The sequence below is a fragment of the Equus caballus genome, chromosome 1 (assembly GCF_041296265.1).
Source record: "Equus caballus isolate H_3958 breed thoroughbred chromosome 1, TB-T2T, whole genome shotgun sequence".
Classification (NCBI taxonomy): Eukaryota; Metazoa; Chordata; class Mammalia; order Perissodactyla; family Equidae; genus Equus; species Equus caballus.
In genome coordinates this window covers 108,231,592-108,251,901 of record NC_091684.1, presented here as the reverse complement: position 1 = coordinate 108,251,901, position 20,310 = coordinate 108,231,592, and the positions used below count along the sequence as shown (strand labels likewise).

At 40.4% G+C, this 20,310-nt stretch overlaps 1 protein-coding gene across 6 annotated transcripts in view; it reads left to right on the top strand.

Moving 5' to 3' along the window:
- Nucleotides 1–20,310, top strand: part of AGBL1 (AGBL carboxypeptidase 1) — a 755,364-nt gene that overhangs the window by 289,376 nt on the left and 445,678 nt on the right. For all 6 annotated transcript variants that reach the window (XM_005602809.4, XM_070266954.1, XM_070266962.1 and 3 more), the window contains one exon: nucleotides 2,027–2,207. In XM_005602809.4, the coding sequence (XP_005602866.2) occupies nucleotides 2,027–2,207 (181 nt within the window). The remainder of the gene's footprint in view (nucleotides 1–2,026; nucleotides 2,208–20,310) is intronic.

Below are 20,310 nucleotides of genomic sequence, written 5' to 3'. Positions count from 1 at the left end.
TCACTGATCACAGTATACCAATGAGATGCTGAATCTATGGTTGAGAACTTCTGATCTACAGAATACAAGTCCAAATCCCTAAACAAAACCTAATGGAGGGATCTTACAAGTTTGACACCAGCCTACCTTTCTAAATTCATGTGCCGCCATCTTCAGTCCTTTTCTTCAGCCATTCATAGCTTTTCTTTATTCTTGAATGCACCAATTTTTATTCCTCTGTGTTCTTTGCATGTATCTTTTTCTGACCTTCTCTCTCTGGTTAGTGCTTATTTTGCAAGACCCAGTCTAAACAGCATCATGTCTTGGGAAATGTCCTTACCTCTCAGTCAGATCTATTTTTGGTGCTTTGTATATACCTCCACTAGCTCACTTGTCATTCTTTGCTTGCATATTTGTCACTACCAACAACTGCTTTGGCCTCTTACAGAACAAGGACTATAATTTATTCAACTTTTTCTACCCAGTGCCTCCTGCAGTTCCTGGAATATGCTCAAGATATCTGCTTAATGAAAAACAAAACCGAATATTATCCCCAACATACAAATGATCTACAAAGAGCTGAAGTGACCTGCTCTCACCATAGTCAGTAAAAATGCACTGATCCATGCACCTTAAGCCTAGATCTCAATGGCTGTCAACAGAAAGAGGTTTTTTTTTTTGTCTCAATTGATCATTATAGTAGTACAGTTAGTAATTTAAAAGTTTATTTCTTTGTATCTTCTATTACCTGTTCATTAGCTCTGTTATTGAGAGTTACTCAGTTTTCTCTTTCTTTGTACAGAATTAAAGACACAGTTTCTTCCCTCAAAAAGACTACTGTTTAAGGGAACAAAAGACGTATTTAACTCATGGTGATTTGAAGGACATGGAAAGAAATGACTAGTTTAACTTTTAGACTGTTTAGTGGCTGAGATATTTATACTTGGCAAATCCTTGATTCTTGTCGTTAGATTGGGTTTAGGAGTGATACAGAATTGGGTGAACACACAAAAGGAAGAGAGTAAAAAACACATAAAATTGGACAAGAGGTTAGAGCAGACATGGTGAGTTGCTAGTGTGATGTCACATCTTTCACTTCCTTTCCCAAATACATGGGGGACAGACATCACTAATCAATCAAACATGTTTTTCACCTGAGCCCAGATGTGGTCTTAGAATATGTCTCAACACTGAAATGTTCCAGATGTCTTTCATCAACAAAGGAAGGAAGACTAGCCTATCTTTATCTCATCAAAGTGTTCTCCAGAAGGTCTATTCAGGTCAATGTGCTCCCTGTGGTTGGGCAGAGAGTGTTACCTTGATTTCTTTCAGAAAGTGAAGAAAGTATTGCAACTCCAAGCTTGAGCTTCCAGGTGCTTCCCTCTTTTTGTCAAGTTTCTCTCAGGGATTTGGTTCAGTGTCTTAAAATAATGAAGTTCCCAATACAAGTTCTGTGCTTAACTTCTATTTCTACTGGATAATGAGAGGGACCATTCTATCCACAGACTTTATACTTGAGAAGGTAGGGAACTAACATGTACTCAATGGCAAGCAATATGCCAAGTGCTTTATATTTGCATTTTCTTTGTTTTTATAACAACCACATGAGGTGAGTATCATTGTCCCCATTTTACCGATGAGAAAATAGCCTTAAAGAAATTGTCAGTTGCCTAAGATCTTACAACTGGTGAGTGATGAAGATAAGATTCAACCTCAGACCTGTGACATGCAGCATCATGCTATTGAACTCTGGAGAGTTAATTCCTTCTTTCATGGTCTTGATAAAATCTTCTTCTTGGCTTCTTTTCCTTCCACTAAGCACTTATGCTTTTGATAACAGCCTTGAGCTTAACTTTACACTTTCTTGAGCCTTGCAGACTGTAGAGGTAGATGGATAAGGATAAATGTAGATCAGATATGTATTAGAAACAATCAACTTATTTCGGACTTCATGCCTGTCAGGTGTAATTCTAGCCCCCTGGAGATGGTCTTGATGGAAATGGAAAGTGTATTTAGGTTTAATTTTCTTGTGTTCCTTTTGCTGCAGGGCAGCGTCCATACCAGGTGATCACCGCCCGAGTTCACCCAGGAGAGAGCAATGCCAGCTGGGTGATGAAGGGGACCTTGGAGTTCCTGGTCAGCAGTGACCCTGTGGCTAGGCTCTTGAGGGAAAACTTCATTTTCAAGATCATCCCCATGCTCAACCCAGATGGTGTCATCAATGGCAAGTATGTCAGGCACTTGACTCAACCTGGCCCTCATTTATGTCACCACAGTAACATCTTGTCATTTTGCCCAATGGGTGTGATTAGAGAGGGCTTGGTACTCTGGTGGGAAAAAATTCTCTTGGGCTTCTATTAGCTGGCACAAATAATATCATACTCTCCTCACACATTGATGTGAGTCTCATAGTTTTTTAAATAGAAAGGTATAGATTCATAGGCAATTAATACCAGAGGGGTGCTTAGAAATAATCTAGCCTGGTACTCCTTTTAAAAAGGAGAAAATTGGTATGCAGGGTGATCAAGTGACCTGCCCAGGTCATAAGATGGTTTAGCAGCAAAGTAAGGACTCAACCTGCGATTTCTTTGCAGTTAAGACCAATGTTTTCATTTGCTTTCTGATGTTTACTGCAGAGAAATGTTTATTTTCAGTTGTATTTTACTGAATTCTGGATACAGCTATAATAAGGGTGTCACCTCATCTAAATGGAATGGCTGAAATGGTTGAAAAATGGCTGAACGTGGAAGGACTGGAAAATGGTTGGCTGAAAGAGAGAAGGTAGGGTGGTGCTTCTCCTCACCTAGCCTCTGCGTGCCTTGGGATTATATACTGGGAAAGATGGATTCTAGTGTTCAATGAAGTCTGTTGGAAGGGATCCGCATTTTCAGGGTTTGTGAGCTGAGGCCCAGATATCAGAGCACGTCCCCAAGGTCCCATGGCCAGTGGGTGGGGGTGGCAGGATTAACATTCATAAATACCTGTCTCAAATTCTGTGGAAAGAGACTAAAGCCCCTTCCTATGGCAATAGATAATTCTTTTTACTATAGAAACAGATGTTGGTATCCCATGGAAAAAACAGAATACAAGATAAACAGAAAAATTGAAAGAAAAAATAATTCCCAATGCTAAAAATGAAAAGGAACTTACAATTTAAAATATCAGTATTAAAGAAGCAAAAACACAAGTTTAGAGAACTGAGAAAAGAGAGCAACAATAAAAAGGTGAAACACAAGAGATTAAAATGAGAATTATAAAGAAAAAAAAGAAAAACATTTCAGAGATAAAATTTAAATGACTTAAAATAAATAAGAATGTTTTAAGAAAGATAAAACAGTAATTAATCTTTTTAAGAAAAAAGTAAATCAATGTGAAACATCTGAAAAAAGACCAGCTTCAAAGGATAAGCACGAAAAAGAATATTGGTAAGTTAAAAATATAAAGATGATAAAATATAAAACAAGATCAGAATAAATTACAAATGGTAAAATATGTTAAATTATGCCAAAATGCAAGCAAGTGAAAGCTATAGGCTGTAAAAATAAAATTTCAATAGGTACAGAAAAAAAGAAGATAAGTAAGGCATCCATGTTTTCCTAATGTTTCCTGGTTTTGTAGCTGCCAGACTCCATTTTTTTTTGGAGGAGCTTTTTGATGGGCAGAGAGTAGAGTCCTTCCTCTTTGCCTGCGGTGACTGGTTGGTCTTCAAGCACCTGCGAGGCATAGGAGGCCAAGTCGTTCAGTAAGGAGCATCACTTAGGCCTCTGGCAGCAATTAAGCTTCTTAGATCTCAAGCTGGATAAAGGCCTAAAGCAGTGTTCACGCTCGGTCCAACAGAACTCAGCTGGCTCCTGCCATGTGCTTCTTTCGCTCTGGAGAACACTAGGACAGCAAGGAATGGTTCCTCCCTGCTTAGGGGCCAAGCATTTTACTAGCAAGCTTTCTCAGCCCAAATAGATGGAAAAGAGCAACGCAAGCCATCTTGAGGGACGTGATCCCCTTTCAGCATTTTGTCAAACAAGTTGGCTCTTTTCTCCTTCCATTAAATTGTCTGGGGTCTGGTAGAGAGTGGAAAGAACGCTGGCTTTACAGTCATAACTCTAGTTTGGAATTCTGGCTCTTCTCCTGATCTACTCAGATTTCTCTCCTGTTGGAAGAGGAAGATAACGTGCTCCCTATTGACCTGTCTGGGAAAAGATCTCATAAGCCCAAGGCAATATTTAAGCTCGGGGATAAGTATTGTAGTTTCTTCCGTTTCAAGTGCTCATACCTCCAAATCAGGGGCTTGATCCAGGTCTTTGGTTGAAAGGTTAATGTTGTCTCAGTCACTGAGCATCCTTCTGGCCTGGACACAGTTATTTCCAGCTCACAGCTGGTTGCTTTGGACTCCCTAATGGCAGGTCAGCTTCTTCTTAGTGACACTGCCATTCATCATCATTACGATTATTTATTATGACTAAAATTACCCTTTTTATTTATAAAGCATCTTTCATCGTGGAGCTCAAGGCACTTTGTAGATCGCTTGAATCACCCAAACAATTTTGGCTGAAAGGGACTTGGAAATCATAGTGTTATTCTACTGATAAGAAAATCCATAGGTCATAGCACATCATTATCAAAAGCCTTGAGACTGCCATGGATGCATAACATCTCACTATAAAAGAGGTTGTAAGTCTCAGCTTATGAACCCTTCTTAGAACCTACCTGACATATGGTTTATCTAACTTCCACTTGAACTCTTTCTGTGATTGATATTCCATTTCATGGCATGCCCATTCCATTGTGCATAATTAGATGGGCTTGTGTTTTTCTATATTTTGATCTCTGCCCTGTAAACTTCACACATTTTAGGCAGTCTTACCTTGGGGTACTCCATGGGCAAAATGTAATCCCCTTTTTACATGCCTTAACTTGCCCGTGTGAAGTCTTCTCCAAGTTTGATACAGTTCGTAAACATTGCTTATGTGACATTGTTCCTGAAGTTCTGGTCTTCACTGATTTTTCTCTGAACACATTCTTAATAACAGGCTTCTTAAAGGTAACAGAACTGCCCTGTGTGTGGTCTGACCAGCAAAGAGGCAATCTTCACATAAAGATTAGAGAGCCTAAACCTGAACTTGGCACTTGCTAGACTGTACTCTTCTTTCCCAAGTAATCTTGGCCCCCATGGAGTTTGCAAGAATGTTTAAAAGTAGAGTAGTTTCCTTTTGTGGTGACGGTAATGGAGCCTCTAAGGATGGCTGAGAGGTTTTGATAACTGTGGTCAGGGAGACAAAGCCAGGATTTTCTAGCAAAAATGCAGCGGGTCTTGCCAAGCCAAAGATCTCTTAGCAACACATGTCTGTAAGAGGAAAACAAAAGAAAAAGATGGTTTCCAAAAGAATCAGTCTACCGTCTTGCTGGACTGGTAGTTTGTATTGAATTGGGCTGAGTTCTAAAGAATCCAGGAGGACCAATGCAGTGGTCCCTTGACTCTTATACTTCTTTCCAACATGGGCTAAAAGAGCAGGGAGTCAACAAATTAGGTTAGAGCAGCAGTGATAATGGTGGCTTGATTAGAGTGGCAAGAAGGCAGTGATTGTGGAACTGCTTAAAAGGTAGATACGGCATGTAAACGAGGGAGAGGAAAAAATCTGGCATGATTCCCAATTTTTGGACTTTGGTTGTTGGGTGGATGACAGTGACAAAATAATTTATAGGAAGTCAACACACAGCCCAGCATTTTATTCACAGGAGAATCAGAGTATATTTCTTCTTAGTATATATACAACTCTACAAACTTGATTATCTTCTTCCAAGGCCATTGTGGAACAGAAACAAACAACAATAAAGAGAAAAGGGCATGCTATTAGTAAACACACCAAGGTATTAAGAAGTAATAGCTGAATGCTCTAGGGGAAACAAATAAAACTATAAAAATTGGGTAAAAAATCTTGACAATTTTAACCGTCTGGGACCATTTAAAGTTAGTGCCAATAGTCTTTTACTCCACTGTGGGCGGTGAAGGCTTTATTTTACTACAATAAGAGCACTCACAGACTTTATCTAAAAAAACTTATTCAGCACCTTTTATGGGCCAAGAAAGAACCTTGTTCTTTTCCATATATTTTCTCATCTAATCCTAACTATGGCCCAACAAAAGTAGATCTTCTCTCTTATTTCTACATATGAAGACTTGAGTACACAGGGGTGAGGTTTGGATGTAATTTAAAGAGCTGGTGTTCCAGAGAAAAGACTAGAACTTCTGTCTATCCTAAACTACTTTTTTGTAGAGATTTAAGGACATTAGAATAAAAGAAACTTAAAATGTTCTAGCTGGCAATGTTCTTGTATATTATTTAGTCCCAGTCCTTCAAATGATAAGGAAACTGAAACTAAAGAGCTAAGATGAGTTATCCAAGATCACATAGCTAGTCCAAGACAGAAATGCCATTAGAAATTGTCAAGATAGTTAAAACACTCAGGCACACCCACACACACACGCATACCCGTGCCCAAGGTTATACATATGGCTAGCTTGTGACAGAGCTGGGATTTGAACCCAGTCTATCCAGCTCCAAAACCCATGTTAGTTTTAGTCTATCAGCTCTTCCAAACCTTGGATGGCAATGTAAGTAGAGCCTCAGCCCCATCAGCAGGTGGTCTCTGAAATTAGTCGTGTTGACCCAGACCTTCACATGCCCTGGAATGAACCAAGGCATGGACTTCCTAGCTTTTTGTGATTTTTGGCCCAGGAAAAATGAATTGGTTCATCCTCAGTCGTCCTCTGTGGAATTTGAATTCTCAGCTTGGCTTGGGCCTCAACTCTCTCTCTTGTCCTGCTAACTTTCCCCATTGGAGAATACATCCTTTCCTGTTGCTGCCAGCTTTTGGCTGTAAACAGCGCCCAGCTGAGTTTGAGTATATTTTGTCCTGGGGCTCCCATTCCACTGCCCATTCTGTTGTATATTTTCACTCGGCCATTCAGGATCCCAACGGCTTACGATTATCCCCATTGGGCTCACTTCACCTTTGGGCTGGGCTGGGCCTCTTCCCTCCTGTTTCGGTATGTTCAGGGCTTCCCTCTGATTCAACCTCAGTTCTAACTTTTTAATCTATTTCAAATCTCTTCAATATAATAACATGCAGTAGTTCTCCTACTTTTGGATTTCACAGATCAGTTACATTTGAAAAAATGAACTGTAATAAGTATGTAATTTTTTTTTTAAATTTTCACAAGTGAGAATGGAAGATACTCTCTTGGATCCCAAACAACAGACTGGTGAGATTTTCAACATTAGATGTTGCTTGGGCAGCCTTCCTGTATACTTACAATCATACAAATAACCCAAGGGTGTGTGCTTCTGGATCTTTAGGTCATGGCAGTAAGTACACTTGCTGTTTGTACTATGATAGATAGCACTACTGTCCATGACGGCTTCCTGTGTGCAGAGAGCAGTGTCGTCATTGGATGGATTGGCTATTCCCATTGCCAATCATCCTGGAAAGGAAAAGATCCTGGAACAAGAAAAGATGCCTGAAAAATAGGCCTTAAGGGGGAAGAGATAATTCTCCTGAGCTTGAAATTAGAGAAACTCTGGTCTATGCAGAGGGGTCCCCATACCCATAGGTCATAGAGGAAAGATGGCATCTGCCATGTGGAGGAGGCCAGAAGAGGCAATTGGCCACTTGAGAATGAGAACAGCTATACCAATAATCAATTTGAAATTTTCTGTCAGGAGTTATCTTGCGTTATATCATTTATTGTTTAGTGAAGTGTTAATAAGCCTTTCTGTCTTGTATTAGTTGTGCTATTGGGATTTAAAGAAAATGTCTGTGGAGCCAGCCCTGATGGCCTAGTGGTTAAACTTCGGTGCTGTCACTGCTTCAGTGAGCCCGGTTCATTTCCCGGTCGCAGAACCACACTGCCCATCTGTTAGTTGCCATACTATGGCGGTGGCTTATACAGAGGAACTAGAAGGACTTACAACTAGAATGTACAACCGTGCACTGGGGCTTTGGGGAGGGGAAAAACAAAAGAGGAAGATTGGTAATAGATGTTAGCTCAGGGTGAATCTTCCCTTGCAAACAAAAATGCCTATGCCCAAGATTGGAGAAGAGGATAAGTTGTGCTCAGAGCAGGTGTACTTAGAGAAATTCCTAAGAAAATAGGGAATAATGAGTACAATAGCTAATAAGTTTTAAGAGTTGTGCTCAGTAAAACTAGGACATTTAGAAAAATGCAGTAGCTTTATTGCTTTCTAATTATAAAAATGATACAAGATACAGCTAAGATAATAGGTATTTCAAAAGATGAGATTTGGTTCACACACGTGGCAGAAGTCTGAAAGTTCAAAAAGGGGATGCAAAGAGATTAATAACTGCAGGGATGGGTACCGCCTACAATGATGGGGGAGCAAAGCAAAGAGAGGGAGTTACCAAAGCTGAGGAGCGGAAGGGCTCCATGAGGCTGGTGTTTGGAACTCTGAGAAGGGAGCCTGACCTGGCAAGGGCTTCAGTGGACCAGGGGGCAAAGCGGAGAGGGTGAGGGAGTGTAGAGTGGCCTAAGTCAAAATGGCAAGGGGATGCGGGACCACCTTCTCCTGGCACCTGTGAGAAGGTACAGCAATGCTGGTGCTGTGTGCCTTAAGATGCAGGGGTTGAGCCGATCGTCTGCTGCTGCTCTTGTCTCCTTAACTGGAACTGGAAAACAGAAAGGGTGTCGTTTTCTTCATCCTCCTGCCTTCCTATCACCCTTTGGTGCCTCTTGTTGGCAGGACTTACCAGGAAGCCAACCTACAAGGGAGTCTGCGCGTTGTAATTTGCAGAGTTTTAGCTGCAGCGTGACACAGCAGAGTATAGAATTGTAGCCTGAGAGCTCAGAGACAACCAGTGAACAAAAGCACCAAGAGTCCTTTTACTGAGTGCCCAACACACTAGCATCGGGGTTAATTCTCTGTGTATGTGACTTTGTTTTCAAAAAATGAAATGTTTTTATTGTTTCCAATGGAAAAAAATGATGCATTTTTATTGTAGAAAATTTCAGTGTAGATAAAAAAACTTAAAGAAGAAATTAAAAAGCACCCAATTCAGGGCTACGGCATTGCATTACTCCAAGGGGCATCGTTCTCATTCTAATCTACGATAATTACATAGTGCCTCGAGAATTTTGTAACACGGAGGCCCTCTCTGAATCAGGCTGCTCAGAGATAAACACTATTAGCAAGATGAAGAGGATCTATTAGCCATTTGTTTGTAAATCGACAGCTTCAAGTATATCAGCTATTTCTTTAAATATATTTCTATATACATACCCGTTTTAACTTCATAAGATAATATATTTTGTCATATAGTTTATAAACTAAGAACAACTTCCTATGGCAAAGAATGCAAATGGCATTATTGGTTTTTAGAATAGCAATCTGATAGTATCGATGGGCCATAATTAATGTAAACAATTCTCCGTTATAAACAATAGGCAGGTGGGTATTCTTGCTATTCTCCTGGTGAATTTCTCCAGTCATTTCCTTAAGATAAATTCTCAAAAGCAGTCTGTTGATCAAATGTTATGCATATTTTATATTTCATACATATTCTAGATTACTCCATTTAGAAAATACATAGATGTATATTCTTACCACCGATGGATGAAAGTGCCAGGTCCCCATACTCTTGTTAACACTGCCCATTATTGGTCTTTTTAATTTTGGCAATCTAATAGGATAAAAATATGATTTTAACTCAATTTTTTTATACCTATGAAAAAAGTAAATATTTTACTCCCATTTTGCAGTTGAAAAAAAACATTGAGGCCAAAGCTTGGGTGACATGTGCAAGGTCAGCCACCTATCTGATGTTTCAGAGTCAGGAATTAAACTCAGGTCTGCCTGGTTGCCAAGCTCGTGTTCTTTCCACTTGGCTGTGCAGCCCTGCTTATGTCAAAGCCTCCAGTCGTCCTAATGATCCTCCTCTTGAATGTTCTCAGCATAGAACTTGGGAAGTGGTAAGTGCTTAGTACATGCGTGTTAAGTCTAACTCTGGGTGCACCTGACCTTTCCAAGGATCTTAAGTGTGGCCCTCCAGATAGGTTATTCCAGATCAGAGCAAGTGTTCTACATGGCTTTGAGCCACCTCCGTTAGAAATGAACTGCTGGTGACATATTGAGTTAAATCTTAGTGCTTAAGTATAGGTGTACCACTGATTATGTTTTACTGCAGATTAGATTGGAAGCGAAAATTTGTATCCTATACTTGTGAGGTATGCTTTGTGTTGACCCTGTGGGCATCATAATTACTTAGCATTCTCCATTTCCTTCTCCTTTTAGTCATCATAAACTGTCTTGAAGGAGCAACTGAGCACACATCAGGGATCCTGGTTTTATGTCTGGGCAGTCTCCAACAGGCTAGGGTGTAATATGTATGGTGCCTCTGGATCCTTGCAAGCTGGGAGGACTCATGCCCTTAGGGCTCCTGCAGGATCACATGGGGAGTGATTCGCTCTTTTGTGGACTCGCTGTCTGTGTTCGTCTTCTGAAGCACAGACTTTCCATATCCTGCGGGTGTGAGTTCTGCAATGTTTTCTGCAAAGCAAGGGCAGTGGACCAGGGCTTCTTTGTATGGGGGAGAAGGAGGGGCAGGAAAAAGCAGGGGAGACCAATAAAGACAGAGGAAGACTAGCTATCAGATGGTCAGCCTCCCAGTCAGTCTCTCTCTCTTTCTCTCACTCAGCAAGGCACTGGGGCCCTCTCTCTGAAGACTTAGATCATCGCAAGCTGAAGAGCCAATCGGGAGGAAGTTCTACATGCTCTGTGGCCTCTGGGAAGCTGAGTGATTGAGTCCACATTGTCTGTAGAAATTATGCTGATGGTCGTGGTGACATGATGTGACATGACACGACACGAGAGGAATACTCCCCTTTGAACTCTCGTTCCAAAGTTTCACTCCAATCCTCCTTTCAGTGAGGCCAGGGGAATCCAAAGCTCCTGCCGTGGAATCTCCCTGTGGAGTGGTTGCTAGCCAAAGACCATATTTCTTAGCAAATAAATCTTCTCTTATATCCGCCATCTTTTCCTTAACGTAAAACTCAACTCATGTTCCTGGGAGCTGACAAAGGAACTTAAATTTGTGATCACAGACTTTTAAAATTTAAACTGTTTTGTTGTTCATACTGTTTGGAACAGAGTTGTCAGTGGATGGATACTTTGCTTTATTTCTTTTAGGAATATTAAATTTTTCTGGACGTGGGGCAAAGGTCAGATATCTGGATGGAAATGTCAATCTGGGTCTGGTTCTACCCTGTTAGCGTGTCTGCGTTAAGAGGCTCTGGACAGAGGTGGGCAAAGGGTATCCAATCTCTTTCTCTTTACTTTACTTTTCTTCTATTTGCAAATGGGGAAAAATGTATTCTGATCCAGCAGGGATAATTTGACTTGAGGAACTATAATTTTCTCTATTTGCCTCCTGCCCTCACTGGAAAAAAGGAGGAATGGAAGTCTCAGTCCATTTTGAATGCTAAGATATTCTCCTAGGCACAAAAGGGGAACACTTAGAGGAATATTTTAATCTCGTAGGTTCTTTTCCAACTTTATAAAATGAAAGGCAGATACATATTTAAATTTTTTTGAAAAGATGCAGAAGTAACTGTTTTCTGTCTTGGATTCTTTCCTGGCAAATGTCTGTCCGTAATACTCAAATCATGGTCTGTAGAGATTTTATAAGACATCTGCGATATTTCTTCTAATAGATGGAAGGAGGTAGAGGGAGCCGTGAAGAACATGGCATTTGGTGTAACTAACCAGACCTCCGTCCATACACCATAGGAATAATGCGCCCTAAGAGAACATTTGAGGGTCCTGGTTCTAGAGGGAAATGCGACACACTCAATCTTGCTGATGAACTTGTTCATAGAGATCAAAATAAAAATTATTTGCTCTGGGAACTCTTAAGGTCCTGCTGCTAAGTCATTTGCATAGCGTTAAATGATGCATGGTGCTGGGGCTGAGCGCTGGGGATGCATTCCCAAGGGGTTCCGTGCTCACACCTGGTTCCTCCCACAGCCTGCACACAGAGAGGGAGTCAGGAGCATGAGTAGTCCATTTGCCTTCCTCAGACATTGCAGTTCTGAATAAATATTACTATTTATTATTCCTAAATTTAGGGTTATTAATTATATCAGCATAAACCTAATTTATGCCATCATAAACAGTGATAATAAATGCTGCCAAATGCTAATACCCAGCTCTTGCCAACTGTGCCTGTAGTTGATGGGTTCCCCCCTCACTTCCCAGAAGCATTAAATTAAAAATGATTCAATGTTACAGAATCATTGATCAAGCTGAGGTTGAGGCTCTTGGGGAAATGAGCTTGTTTTGTTAAATGCTTTGCTCCCTCATTGGCTGGGCAACTTCTGATATTTGTCTGCACTCCAGTGTTCCTCTGTCCCTTCCTCTGTAACAGGAAGAAATGGGGGCAGGGATATAGGCGGGGAGGGAGGTAGATGAGCCCCTGTTCTTCTATCTCAATTTCCCCTTTAGACATCTATCTTCTTAGCATCCCCACTCCTAATACTTTCTTTCAACATATACTTAGAAGTCTTTATAAAGCGAACCCTTGGGTATAATATATATGTGTTATTTCTCAATTCCCATCACATCTACCACATTTTAGTGATGTATGTTACATGGCTCTCTAAAATGCATGAACGTCTATAAGTGGAAAATAGGAAGCACAGCCCTGACAACCCCTGCCAGTACTGAGGGGGCTTTTTCTTTTGCCACTTAGTTTCAGGGGTGCTCTGCTTTTGTGAAGGAGGAGGGAGAGGCTGTCCCCTTGTTATCAGAGCTATAAGATCTCATTGCTATCCCCAAAACCATTTGTACTTTTCCTGCGCTCTCCTTAGCTCTTTCTTTTAGTCCATCTGCAATGATTGTGATGGTGAGGTAGGACAAGGATCTCCCACCAGACAATCAGCTGACCTGGGGGAACCTTCTATCAAAATTAGCTTCTTTCCAGCCATGTGTCTTTGGATAAGTCACTTAACCTCTCCACTACTGTTTCAACTTATTAAGGCGCTAGCGAGCTCTAACCACTGTGCTTCACCTGATTAGTATCATAATCAAATACCATAGTACTTCGTTAACCACTGTACAAAAGTACAAAAGTAAAGGTTCCTCTGATTGTGTTCTGATGACTGAATTTCAATGGCGAAGCGTGCAAAGCTCTTCAATGGCCAAGCCAAGCAGGCTTAATAATCTCTTTCCTGTTTCCATTTCTCAGTTTCTCAAAAGGATCCAGGATAAGATATGGCAGTGGGATAGAAATGCTGCAGAGGGAGGGACAAGGTCAAAGGTGAGAAAGGCTCCTTTAGGCTATATATATTATATAATATATATTATATAATTATTTGTATAGTATATCTTACCATATATAGTTTTTATATATACACATATATATTTTATATAGTCATGTGTCACTTAGCAACAGGAATGCTGAGAAATGCATCATTAGGTGATTTCATTGTTGTGCAAACATTGAGTGTACTTACTCAAACCTAGATGGTAGAGCCTACTACACAGCCAGGCTATGTGGTACTAATCTTATGGGACCACTGTCATATATGTGGTCCATCGTTGACCGAAATGTCATTGTGTGGTGCATGAATGTGCATGTGTATATCTATATCTATATCTATATGTAAATCTGTCTATATCTATATCTTACTGAAGCTTTGATTGTCCTTGTGATTGTGATTTTAAATTATGGAGTGGGTGTAGAACTGAATAAATCGTATAAAATATACAGCAGTAGACAAAGCTTGGATCTGGAGGAATTCAGCTAATGCCTTTTCCCCTCCTGGGCTTACTCTTTAAATAGATTCATTGTCCCATTGGAATAGGCAAAAACCTGGCTTCTTGCCTGTTAGAAGCCAGCCTATAATCAGCTCCAGCCTCTGTCAGGGCATCTCCAAGAGCGTTTCAGGGCGTCTATAATGGGCAGTGCCTGTGGTTGTGAAGTCTTGTCTTCCCCAGCCTGGGGCTGCCTCCCTGGTGGACCCAACCTGGACATCACAGCCTCATTGCCCACTCACCCACAGAAGCCCTGGCCCTATGAAAGTGCGCCCCAAGAGGAACCTGAAGTAATGGCACCGCCAAGGCTGGCACTGAGGAATTGCCTGGGAGCCTTGTGCTCTCCAGTTCTGGGTCCTTCTGCCTGGCAGGCCAGAGTTTATAGGCAGGAAAAGTCAAAGGTGGCACATAAACCTTGGGAATGTGGCTCCACCCTCCCTGCCCTGCCTTCCAGGTTGCCTTTTCCCTGGTTATTTATCTCTCTGAGTCCCCTAGCCCTTTTGAATTATTAGCCTTATTCCTTCATTGCCCTGCTTCCTTCTTGCAAATATACTCCTATGCATCTTCACTCCGCAGGAAACGCTTTCTTTTCTATTTACAGCTTCTCCCTGCTCCCCATCCCTCCCCCTGGCCCAATAACGGCCAAGGAGATAAATAAGAAACATAACTCTTTTTGGCTATTATTTTTTTTCTAACTTTGCACAGTAATATATATAATAACAAGAAAACAAATCTTATTACTAAAGTAATTACAATAAATAACAAATAACTGAGAGTGGAGCTTAAGGAAGAGGGCATGTCAGGGGAGTGATTGCAATAAGATTCTTAAAATTTAATTTAAAATGCCATTCTCACTGCTCTGTGGATGCCTCATGTAGGAGAGTGTGTCTAATTAGAGAGTGTTGTTATTGCTCTTTGAATACACCCACCCCTAGCTGACTGATTCCTTGGATCTTTAAAGGAGAAATTTGGCCCAAGGAATCTCTTGAGAAATATCCTTGTCAGCAGCCCTGTGTTGGGAACCACAGCACTTAGCATGTTAAGTTGTGTGATCATCAAAGCTTGGGAAATGCAAAGAACCACTTGGTGTCTTTCCCTCTGATGGTGGGGAATCTTCCCATTGACCATCAAGCAGACGGGTATTTGTGAGTCTGTCATTTGTGAATCCGGAGTAGAGGTCACAGTGAATTCCTTAGTAGAACATGCCAGTGCCGAACGATTCTTAGAGTTAAAATGTTTTTCTTTGTAGCCAATCTAATTTTATCTGAAAGCAATTTATGTTCATTTGTTCTTGTACGGTCCACGGTGGAAATGGGAACACTTATTTTTCTTCATTAATTATGACTAATGTCCTGTTTATGATAGCCATCTTTCCAAGTTTTGTTTGGTATTTGGGTCACTTTTCTTCTTTAACCTCAATCATGTATGGTCTGCATTTAGTCTCAACATGTGGTATTTTTTAATTATGATATTATTGTCATTGTTTGGTTTCTTTAAACTTCTCCAAGTTATTCTTGAGTGTGGAAGGCAGATTAGGCATGGCATAATAGCTTAACCGTGCCTCTTAGCATCATTTTTCCATTTCATCATCACAACACCAAACACATTTATTAATTCAATTTGTAGGTATGTGCTCTTCTAACTTATTTTAGCTGATTGGTCTTAGTCATCCGAAATCTAGGACAAATGCACAGTTTAAACAGATGTTAAATGACCCCCTCTCTTGACCATCACCATCACCACCATTTCTATAGTCACAGCCATCAACAATGACAGGAAAATGGCAAACAATAATCAAGCATTTAATATGCTAAACATATTGCATGCATTATCTCTTTTAATCCTCACAACAACCCTCTGTGGTAAGTACTAATATGGCTTTAGTCAGGTGAAAACTAATATTTTAAGGGCAAGATTAGTGTCTAAAGGCATACAGAACACAGATGGTAATTGAGTGAAGAGGTGTTGAATCCAGGTATACCTGTATGTGTGCATGTATGTATGTGTGTGTGTGTGTGTGATTCTAGAACCTGCCCACTTATCAGTTCATGATTCATGAAATCAGAAGTTAATAGTGTTGGGAGGGCTCTTGCATTTCAAAAAATCCAGTCCCCTCTTCTCCTTATAGAAAATAAAAAAGATGCCCAGTAAAGTTCAGTAGGTTTTTTAATCCTCACTATGTCAGAGGTGAATTTAGAGGCCAGGTCTAAAAGTTCCCCCACTGAATGGCCATTGCATGCAAGGATAATGTTTTTACAAACTATGAAGACATTTATGCATAATCTTATGACATTTAGTCATGTAAAGCAAGGAGAAGTAATTTTTTAAGACAGAGAATGCAGAGAGCCCTGCACAGAAAAGGATAAAATGTTAGAAACTTTCAGTCTATCTAAGATGGCTTCCCAGAAGTGGTCAGACACCAAAGAGGGTTAAAAAGGAGAGGCAGAGGTCCTTGGAAGGAGAGTGAAGGTTTTTCTAGGCCAGCATTTCCTACACTGGTCCAAAGGACATTAGCAGATTGGTGCTAATAGATGTTTCATAAAAGAGGGTGGTGTGGCTGGAAAACGTATTTCAGATTTCATGTAAATAGATTTCTTTATTGCATGACTTACCAATTTTATTGAAATAGTAACATGCGTGGAGACTGTCCTATAGGGGGTAAAATATATGGCATTCACTGAGCTTATTTGAACAGGGTCACATTTCTTGATGGAACATATGTTGATGACCTAGAAGATCTAGAGAAATATTAGTAATCCCTCAATTTGGGAAATCTTGCTCCAGGCTATCGACTGAGACACAGACATACAATGAAGTCTACTCGTAAAGGAGGACAGTAGCATAGAGGCTGAGAACATGGATTCTGGAGCTGGATTGCTTGGGTTTGCCACTTATTAGATGTGTGACCTTGGTCAAGAAACTTGTCATAGGTTGGGTTATGTGGGAAACAGACTCTGAGATGGAGATGTGCTGAAGGAGGTTTATTGTGGTGTGTTCTTGGGAATGACACTTATGAGGGGATGGAGGTGGCTGCGTCGGGAATAAGGTAGAGTTGAATTTGATGTGGTTATTACAGAGGTCTCAGATGGTCAATAGGGAACTCCACAGTTGGGATGGCTTTTAATGTCCTGAATTAAGCAAGTGGACTGAGCCTCTCCTTTTGACACCCCACCAATGACCAATCATTGAATTAGGCTGCCTACGGGGAGGGCTGCAACCTTGGGCAAGGAAGATCCCTTTGGCTGAAGGTCATTCCTATTGGAAGTACTCAGCAGGGAGCCTCAGACAACAGCAGCTGAGGAATTGAGTTATCCAGTCCTAAAGGGGCTCTCTGAGGGACACAACACAGCTTCCACTGTGTTTTACTTCCCTCTTCTGTAAAATGGGGATAATAGTAGTGCCTTCTTAATAAGGTCATTATGGGTTAAACAAGTTACTGTACAGTGTGCCTAATATTTACTAATGCTATGTGTGTTAAAATAATTAAGATAAAAAATAACACTTAAGATACATACTAGTTGTTTATCATCGAATTCAGTTATAGTTAAGGCAATGGAAACTGAAAGACCAAAGAGAATATAGTTTTTACTCCTAAGGAATTAAAAATTTTATTGCCGATACGTTACCATATATTCACACCAGCAGGCCTCTTCATAGCTTTGTTAGGTTGGGACAAAGAGGCTATTATTGCATCTTCTGGTTTATTCTTTCCCTAGTAACATAAATCTCTGAGAGGAGAGCAGTCTGCTTCTTCAGAAAGTGCTCCCTCAGGCAGTTCATGGATTTGGTAAAGAAAACAAAATTCAATCCAGGCCAAGATGTAAGTTGTATAGAGATTACACAGATATTGACTAGTGCCTAAGAACTTGACTGTGATGTTGACCTGATCTAAAAAGAATTGTATCCGTGGAAGAGATGGCCTATCCTAAAATGATGACGGAAGATTTGATGCTAGATAAGCTGCGATCTTTTTCTAAGTGCAGTGTTGAGTGACAATGTCCTAAGTTTGGGCTGTGCTTTCCAACGTCATGACAAAGAATTCCAGTGTTTGTGAGCCCTGATTAGGCTGGGCCTCTCTCCAGAAGGAGACTGCAGCACATTGATGCCCATCATTTGTAGTAGTAATTCTGGAAATTCAGACAGCAAGACTCCCTTCAACAGTAATCAAGGCCATTGAAGTCCATGAGATCTAATGTGGGGAAGAATTTTGTCTAAATGTAATTCAATATCTAGTTATTAATCCAGCCATCTTGTCACTGAGTTATTGGATGTTCTAACTCAATGGATTTGGCCACTGGGTGACTTAGCACATAATGCATGTAACGTAATGAACATCCTCTGAAAAATAACTTATTCTCCTTGGGTAGTTCATTTAAAGGCATTGCATAGCATGAAATAGATAATATGTATCTGTAAGAGTATTCACAATTATTTGGTTCAGCCCACTATTTCATTGTACAGATAAAGAAATAAGCTTGGAGATTTGATGCTACTTATAAAAGCTTAACCCGTTCCCTAGCATAGATGAGATCAAGTCGAAAGACAATTGACTCTTCCATTCTACTGATATTTCCATGAATGCAATTTCTCTTGGACAAACGTCCTATCCCTAATGGATGATTCCACAGAGGAAGAGGGTGTGAGTTATAGATGAATGTATTTCTGTGACTTGATCATACAGCCATGGGATCTTAGGGAACCTAACATTTTGTCCACCTTCTCATCCTGTGCCTGATGCTCCTTTATGGCGTAGCTGCCATGGAACCAAACAGTCTGTGCTTTAGCATGTTCATAGTGTGTGAACATTCTCTCATGGGAACTTATTCCACTGCTGATAGTCCTGTTACAAAGTCATCTCCTGAAGTGTGCTAAAATATCTCTCCTTGAAACTTCTACTGCTGATGCCACGTAGAATAAGCTGAATAATTCCTCTTTGGACCTTTGCGTAATTGAAGACTGCCCTCATATCACTCCCATGGGTCTTCCTTTCTCTAGGGTAAGCCTCTCTGGTTCCTTCCAGTTCTCTTGTGATGTGTTTTTGGATTCTCCCACTGTCCTGATTATTCTCTGAATTAACTCACTCATCGATTCAATAAAAGTTTATTGAACATCTGGTAAGAGACATTGGTAAACCTCTGGATGTAATGATGAACGCAGTAAGCTGTTCATAGTATAGAGGTAGAAAAAGACAATTAAAAACAGTATTATGCAGTGTTAGAGGTAATTTTATAGCTGTTAGCTGTAGAGATGCCCAGAGGAAGGGTGCCTGACTTAATATTGGGATCAGGGACGTCTTCCTGTGACATTTACATGGAGAGCTGAAGGAAGAGTTAGCGAGAAGAAAAGCACATGTGGGACAGTAGAGGAAGGGGGATGTGAGAGCTTTTCAAAGGAGAAACTAGCATGCTCAGGAGTCTAGAAATATTTAGGTCTCTATTAAGGTGGGATTCCCAGATAACCACCATTATCATTCCAAAAAGCCAACTGCTATTCATGAAGCCTTAAGCCCTTTTGATGGCCTAATCATATTGTGAACTCATTTTCAGTTTAGTGTCAAGTCAAGTCCCAAAGTCCTTTTTTATACTAATTGCCATTAGCATGAATGTTTCCTGCTACATCACTGTGCTGTTGATCTGGTTGGACTAAGTGCTTGAACTCACACTTATCCCAGTTTCAGCTGATTAGATTCCATTCTTATGCGACCACTGTGGATCTCGAATCTGCCATCCATTTCATTTGGCCATCTCCTCAAGCCTTGGAGCCTTCAGTGCTGACAAGAATTTCTTTTGTCTTTTTACCATGTCATTGATACATTTGCTGAACTTGAGTCAACCAAGGACAATATACTAGAATACATATCACCAAAGACATGGATCCATTTAGTTATGATCATTCAACCACTTTCTAATCTGTTTTAGTGCTGCCATTGAACCTATCTTTCTTTATATAACATGCGAGGATATCTTGCGAGACTCTTGCAAATTCCTCACTGAAGGCCTGTTAAACTCTGTCTCCTTATCTAATAACCTGTCAAAGTGTGAAATGAAGTTGGTCTGGCACAGCTGCAACAATTCACTCAGTTGTTCTTGGGGATAGTTGCTGGTTTCTACAATTTCTGCTTCCTTTTCTAGGGGGCCCCAAGCTTCCCCATTAATATTTCAAGAATTATTTGTGCAGTCAAGCTCACTGATTTTGTCTGCCATTTTTCCTTTTCAAAAAATGGAGGGGCATTAACCCATCTCCAGTCTTGTACAGAATCCTCTATAGATCACTGACATTGACCTTAGTTCACTAAACTGACATGATACATGTCAAATTCATTGTGGCCTCATGTGTTTTAATCCTGAATATTCTTTATTTTACTTCTATTTACTTAATGCTCTTTGGTACCAATACAGTTCCTTCTTGGATATGATTAGATCGAAGATTGTAAAGATTGAGCCTTTCTTGATAGTGTGACACATTATGAAGAATATCTCCTGCGTATCTTAGGCACTTTTTTTTTAAA